The sequence below is a fragment of the Medicago truncatula genome, chromosome 4 (genome assembly GCF_003473485.1).
Source record: "Medicago truncatula cultivar Jemalong A17 chromosome 4, MtrunA17r5.0-ANR, whole genome shotgun sequence".
Taxonomy (NCBI): Eukaryota; Viridiplantae; Streptophyta; class Magnoliopsida; order Fabales; family Fabaceae; genus Medicago; species Medicago truncatula.
Window position 1 is genome coordinate 27,778,888 of NC_053045.1, and position 7,659 is coordinate 27,786,546.

The 7,659-nt window shown below is 29.5% G+C and overlaps 1 protein-coding gene across 1 annotated transcript; it reads left to right on the forward strand.

The window, feature by feature from the left end:
- Positions 1-6,529: 6,529 nt before the first annotated feature.
- LOC11443991 (ethylene-response factor C3) lies at positions 6,530-7,336 on the forward strand. Its single transcript, XM_003606149.1, has one exon. The coding sequence runs from the start codon at positions 6,530-6,532 to the stop codon at positions 7,334-7,336; it is 807 nt and encodes a 268-aa protein (XP_003606197.1).
- Positions 7,337-7,659: the final 323 nt, after the last annotated feature.

The following is a 7,659-nucleotide window of genomic DNA, read 5'->3' on the forward strand; positions in this document are numbered from 1 at the left end:
ACAGTACACCTCTCCTTTCTGTCAAGCAGTGCAACGACACAATAGAGCGCCAACAAGTTTGATGCCATTTTCACCGAAGCATTGGGCTTTCTGAAGATTACACTTAGAGGGATCGAAGAATCAAGAATGGTATTTGCTTCTTGAAACTACAACTAGGTAACTGAAATCTTGAAAATACAAAATCTATTTTGTTAATGAAGTGCCATCTTTAAATTGCCGTGACAAAGACATGGTGCTTAGTCTACAAATATGCAGCCGTAGACTCATGTTAACTAGAATCCAAATTAAACAAAACTATTGGTTGATGTATGTGTGGGTTCGATGAACAATTTATTTGACCATGACAAGACAAATATATGATTACAATTCTAAGAGTTCCATCAAATATATGAAGAAGGGTGGAAACAAATACTGTTGACGGTGCATGAGTGGAACGAGAGAAAACTAAAATTAGGTCTACTATCCTTTCAAAACAAATATAATAGGCTATACTAGGTTAATAGAAAATATACAAGCTTAATAGAAAATATATAAGGTATCACGCATCATCACTGCAATCTATATATAATAATTAAAATAAACTATCTATTTATATAGTAAATAATTTAGTAGTTTGATATTTGCAAAATATAAAGTAAGATCAATTATCAAAATATAATTAACAAAGTGATAAAATATTTTAAATAGTTCTACTATCATTAAATTTTAGTAAACTACTATACAAACACTCAAATCAATCAACTAGAAAATTATCACTTCATATTATAATGATAATTAATCACAATATTATTCATTTTTTAAGAATAAGAAATTTGGGGTGTTACATGTGCCTATTAAGATATTCGTCATATACTGCTTTGTGCTGAATTTTATTTGCGAATACCATGCATACAAAATTTTAATCATCCTTAATTATATGTTTATCCTGGGCAACGCCGCGTAATTACACTAGTGTATATATATCACACACGACGCTGCCGCCGTCCGTTCGGCCGGGCCTGACTTGGGTCAAAAAGAAATATATATTTTTGGTTTAATTGCACTTTTGGCTCCCCAATCTTTTCAAAAGTTGCGATTTTGGCCCCCTAACTAATTAAAATACAAAAAAGCCATCTATGTATTGGATCTTTGGCATTTTTGGCCCCCAAGGCCACTTTTGACTTAGTCTTCGCTGACGTGGCACCCACATCCCTTAAGTGAGGTGCCACGTGTCGACCATTGTGGGTGCCACCTCAGCGAAGACTAAGTTAAAAATGGGGCCAAAATCGCACTTTTGGAAAGATAGGGGGCCAAAAGTGCAATTAAGCCTATATTTTTTTATCACCTGAGAATGTTAAATTAATTTTTTTGTTAATTTAATCATTATCCGAAAGCGCTTTCGTAACAAATAAGTTTGTTACAATCTGATTCGATCCAACAAAATATTCATAAGGTTCTAGATATATCCACTCACGTGAGAACGAACCGATCCGCGAATGCTTAGAGATTAAGGCTCCGTTTAGATTGATCTTATTTTGAGCTTATGAAAAATAGCTTATGTAAAAAAATAAGTTTTTTATTTTAATTTATAAGCTCTCACTAATGAAAATTATATCTTCATAGACTGTTTTTTCATAAAATACCTTAACAAACTTATAAATAATACATAAAAACGTATTTAATTGCATAAGCTGTTTTGTATAAGCTCTAAAATAAGTTATTCCAAACGGACCCTAAGTCTGCTTAATCCGTAAGCTAACTTAATTGTCACTCCGGATTTGTTACGAACTCTCCCTATAAATGGAAAGCTCGCCTCACTTATTTTACACACCGAAAAATACAGTTGATGTTTCCTATGCTCTTCCACTATTCTCCTTTCGACTTGTGTTGACGAGTCCTTCTTCCTTTCTTCTACTCCTTCTGTCCCTTCAGTTTCGAGTGGTCTTCGTACCATATAGAGTGGTTTAAACGAACAATTAAACCATATTAAAGGTGTTATTTCTCGAACGATTACATACGGTGCAGTACGTAATCGAACAGATGACCCCTATATGGAATTTTCAGTGACCAGTGACCCGTTCATCAATCTCGCAAAAAAACTCAATTTCCAGTGACCCCTGCATGGAATTTTTACCACGTTACTGGAAGGGCTGCTTCATCATTCACCATTATTTTTGGAGTTTTTATTGTTTCTCATCTTGGTTTTGTATTTTATGTTTAGATATATTTATTTAATTTATTAATTTTTATTGAGATTATACATCTTTTGTTTCTACCTGAAAATTGATAAATATATACAAATTTATTTTTTAAAATAAAAGTAAACTGATTTTATTTGTTATTTCTTTCCTTAATATTTTTAAACTGATTTTTATTTATAAAAGAACGTTAACAACATACCAGATTATATCTTGCCTAAAAAAAAACATACCAGAATATATCTACCTGTTGTTTTTTCATTATTTACCTGTATTCTTTTCTTATTGTTCCTATTAAAGAATTCAAATAAATCATATAATAGAGTAAGCACTTAAATTTTATTCGTGTTCCTGTGTACTCTTATTCTTGTTCGCCGTGGATGAGAACTTTAAACTATACCCAGTGCGTCTATTTGGGTTAATGAGATTATTTTCAATAATGGTGTGCTTGAGGTAGAAGAATTGATTGAGAATATCAAGGTGTTAGCTTGGTATTGGAGTATGAGTAGACAAAAAATGGTATCATGTTTGTATTAAGAGTTGTGTTGGAACCCTCAGGAGTGTTTACTTAGATAGTTGTTATGGTGTTTTTTGGGGGCTGTTTGTTATAGGGCTTCTGTTTTGGATTTTTCTGTTGTAATTGTGTTTTCATGGTGCTGTTTGCTAAGGTGTTTGTGTTTTCTCTTTGGTCGCCCTGTAGCTTTTGCACTTTTGCGCTGGGGTGTTGTAATTGTGTTTTTCTGACAAACTACCACCTTGTGAGTTTGGTTGCTAGTAATAGTATTGACTGTTCAAAAAAAGAATAAATGTTTAAATAAAAATGGAAGCTATTAATGAATTTAAAAATTAGAGAGAAGAGATGTTGAAGTGAGAGATAGAAGGATAGCAACAGATACAGGTGAGGCCACCATTCGATTTTTTCTTTGTGGGGATAAAATGTCTTTCTTTATTAATGTTTTTTTTAATAATGTTGTGTTGTGTCTTTGTTTGTGACCCATGACTCATTTGACATGTTTTAAATCAAGTTTTTTTCGATCATTACAATTTACAAATTCTTTTCTCATGTGAAACGTCACCTTAAACATATTATATAACTTTGGTCATAGTGAATTGTAGAATAAAACTTCACGTGTTACTAGAATAAATAGTACACTAGATATTGTAAACAACAATAGACTCTTTTTTTTTTAAATCACAAACAATAGATTACTTTAATCTCTAACCGAAAAATACCAAACTTTTATTATTTTCTTTGGATAAGGTTTGGTCTCCCCATTTTTCGTTGTAATTTTTCCTTATTTTTTATAAAAAAATTTAAATATAAATGTCGCTAGTTCTTATTTTATAGAAGTTTCAATCTAATTGAGATGTCTATCAAACATTTCGGTGCATGTTTAAACTATAAATTTACTCAAAAAAATCTTTCTCATAATAATTTTTTTAGTAAATATTTATTTATTTTTTTAGAGATAAATGTTAATAATTAATTTATTATTTTTTTATAGAAGCTTTGTTTCAATTTTAAAATATTTCACTCACTAATAATTATGTTTTATAAGACCAAATTTTTAAAATATTAATTTGCCAAATATTTTTCATTTTATAAGACCAAATTTTTAAAATATTTATTTATCTAATATTTTTCACTTTCAAAGTTAGCTTTTAGCCACAACAGAATTAGTAGTATACCAAACAACTTTAACTTTTATTTCTAAAGTTGTTACATTTCACTTTAAGTGCAAAATAGGTTATAATGCTTAAAAAAGTTGGGCCAAACAAAGACTTAATGTACGTTTATTCCTTTTTCACATCTAAAACAGGGATAAACTCTGTGCCATTGGATTGTCATAAATAGAAATAGATAGAAAGTCACTACATAATTTATAATTTATGTTCACAAAGAATATGCAATTTTTATTAGAATTGCATGCTGATCAAAGCTCCAAAAGTTAAAAATCTCTTAATTTGATCAAAGCTTTCATAAGGAGTTGCATATGTTTACTTGAATCAAAGCTCTTACAATCGCCAAATCTGTACCACATGTAAGTTTTGAATTGGAATGAATCCTCTTTTTCTCAATCTTTTCTGTCTCTTTCTTTCCTTCAATTCTACGGGGCCTTAAATATCTTCATTTACACTACAACAATAATGTTAAATAAACACTCTTTTTTTTTAAATAAAAGTAATCTGATTTTATTTGTTCTTTCTTTCCTTAATTTTTGTAAAACTATTTTTATTTATAAAAGAACATTAACAACATACCAGAATATATCTACCTCTTGTTTTTTCATTATTTACCTGTATTATTTTCTTATTGTTCCTTTGAAAGAATTCAAATCATATAAAGCATTTAAATTTTATTCGTGTTCCTGTGTACTCTTATTATTGTTCGCCGTGGATGAGAACTTTATACCAAGTGCAACTGGTTGTGGATGATATCAGTTAACCTGGAAAGAAAAAAAGAATGAATTAGATGTTTAAGTAAGAATAAAAGGATATTAAAGAATATGAACGATAAGAATAAATGTTTGAATATCCCTAAAAAGAGTATAAATGTTTGAATAAAAATGGATTGAAGAAGAAGAATGATAAGAATAAATGTATGAATAAAAAAGGAAGGTAATGAAAGAAGATTGAATGATGAATTTAAAAATTAGAGAGAAGAGAGGTTGAACTGAGAAAGAGAAGGATAGTAAAAGAAAAGAAATTAAGGGGTAGAAAGAGTCGGAGATAAAAGTTGAGATTGAAGATTGAGATTTGAACCAAATAATGGATTGAACCAGCACCATTAGCAAGCTGGAACTTGGACCTACATTATTGTAACCAATCACAATTCAATCACGAAGATTAAAACAGAATTAATTATTTTAATTTTTAATAAATATTTTATCGGATACTTATGTGATACTCCACAGATACACAATGATATTTCTAAGATACTTCACATACACGTATCCTAGAAAAAGATGAAGAGTAAAAAAGTGAGACGATGTTGTAAAAATTCATTATAGATATATATGACTTAATTTTGGATATGCATCAATAGAATTGTTTCTCAATTAAACACTTAAAATTATACTTCTTGTGGATGAACGTAGCGAGAGATGTGATTCAATTAATCAACATTAGATAAAATTTGTGTTGAGTTCTTTTAATGATGTTTCTCTCAATATCCTAACATATGAAAATTTAATATGGTTTATAAGAAAACTTTCAAAAAAAATTATTTTGATCACATGTATTATTTTTAAAAAATTGTAACTTTTATAATAATACAATAATGAAGAGTAATCAATATTAATTTTCTTCAAGTATTTTACATACATATAAGTTTTATTATAAATTTTTGTTAACGTATCCTAACCATATCGTATCCTAAATTTTAAAAAATCCGCGTATCCGCGTACCCATATCGTATCGTACCCGCACCCGTATCTGTATCGGAGCTTCATAGATTATATCCTTAACTATTTATTACTCTCTCTTCTTTCAATTCTTTAATTTATCTTTCTTATACCATTTATTAAGGACAAATTTGTAAAACAACTCATAATATTTATTTCTCACACAAAATTAATTACACTTCTTAATTATGTTTCTTAATACATGTGAAATGCCTTAACACGTTTCTTTCCCGTATCATTTATGATTTTTATCTTTATTTGAACTCTTTGTCTATGTTTGTTATTTCACTTATGGGAGGTGTATTTTTAAGTAATAGCATGCCATTTTTTTTTTAAGAAATAGCATGCCATTTTTTATTCAGAGAAAAATTAGTGTAAGTAATAGAGTTGGATCTAATAATGAATATTTCAAGTCACTCGCATCGTGTAGAGAAATATTATAAAGTTTTAAAATAAGTAGTTTAATTTTTTTTTTTTATGATCAACTTTGTGCTTAATTTTGTCAAAAAAAAAAAAAAATTGTGCTTAATTAATAATACATATTATAACATAAATTTTGTGTTTAAATATTCTAATTTTTTTGTGGTTCATCGAAAAAATAATTCCCGACTCCACCAATATTTCTCTTTATTTCTAAGTGTATACACCTTTATGAGACGTATATAAAATGAGAAATGATATTTGCACATCCATTTTGTGACAACTTTTGAATAACTTTCTCTCTCTTACTCACATAATATTCTTTTCCTCTCTCTTTCTTTTTCTCTCTTCATTGTTTTTGACCAATTATAAAAGAGAGAAACAAGGTTGTCATCAAAGTTGTCTTCAAATGGATGTACATATATCACTACTCATATAAAATTGTTAGTGTTTCACTATAAAAGGGGAAAATCAGATTAGACGTTATATAGAAAATTCCAAGTGATAAAGAACATTTGATAAGTATCCATGAATTTTGATCCTCCTGTCTTAAGAAATCAAAACCAAAACCTTCTATACTTCAATGAAAATTCTTTCTCTAATGATAATATCTCTTGGGAATTAGAAGATATCGTTGATTTCTTCAATGGTGATATCAATTTCAACAAGGACTCACTATCACAAACAAAAGAATCATTATTATTACCATTATCATTACCTGCTGAATCCAACTCTTCATATCCATTACTAAGCAATGGATCACTTGAAGTCTCATCTAATACTACTTACACACAAGTGATCAAAGAGAAACAAACATCATTCTCATTGCCCTTAAAAAAAAACACATCATCGTCGTCCTTGCCACTACCACCAATTAAAGAAAGTAACACAAGGGTATTTAGAGGAGTACGAAGAAGGCCATGGGGGAAATTCGCGGCGGAGATAAGGGACTCAACAAGAAAAGGGGCTAGAGTATGGCTTGGAACATTCAACACGGCCGAAGAAGCTGCTTTAGCTTACGACCAAGCTGCTTTTTTAGCAAGAGGTTCATTGGCAGTGTTGAATTTTCCAGAGGATGTAGTTAAAGAATTACTCAAAGAAATGGCTAGAAATTCTGAGCCTTTAGAAGAAGGTACTTCTACTTCCCCTGTGTTGGCAATAAAGAGAAAATACATCAAGAGAAAATCACCCAATAAGGTTAGCAAAAAGAAAATGAAAACTGATCATAATGGTGATCGAACAAAGAGAGAGACCAATACTAAATCTAAAAATGTGTTTGTGTTTGAAGATTTGGGTGCTGAATATCTTGAGCAACTATTGAGCTTAACTTCTTAGTCCTCCTCATCCTTTGTCATCATCATCATTATCGGTTTTTGAGTTTTTAATATGAACAATTGTAATTCCATAAGGGAAAAAAAGATAAAAATAATTTCCAAAAATAAAATAAAAAATAAGGAAAAAAAAGCTTTACAAAGTATGTACTACATGTTCTTTAAAAAAAGTATGTAATTATGTTAACGCACATGATAATTTTATCCGCATTATGAAATTAATGGATAATTATTTGCAAAGTTTTTTTTTTAAGAAATTAAAATGGGATATATTAAACGACTGACTGTCCTTTTCTAGCACAAAGTGTGCCAAGAAAGACAACAAAT

Coding starts and splice junctions, on each gene's coding strand:
- LOC11443991 (XM_003606149.1), top strand. CDS start 6,530: ATGAATTTTGATCCTCCTGTCTTAAGAAATCAAAACCAAAACCTTCTA.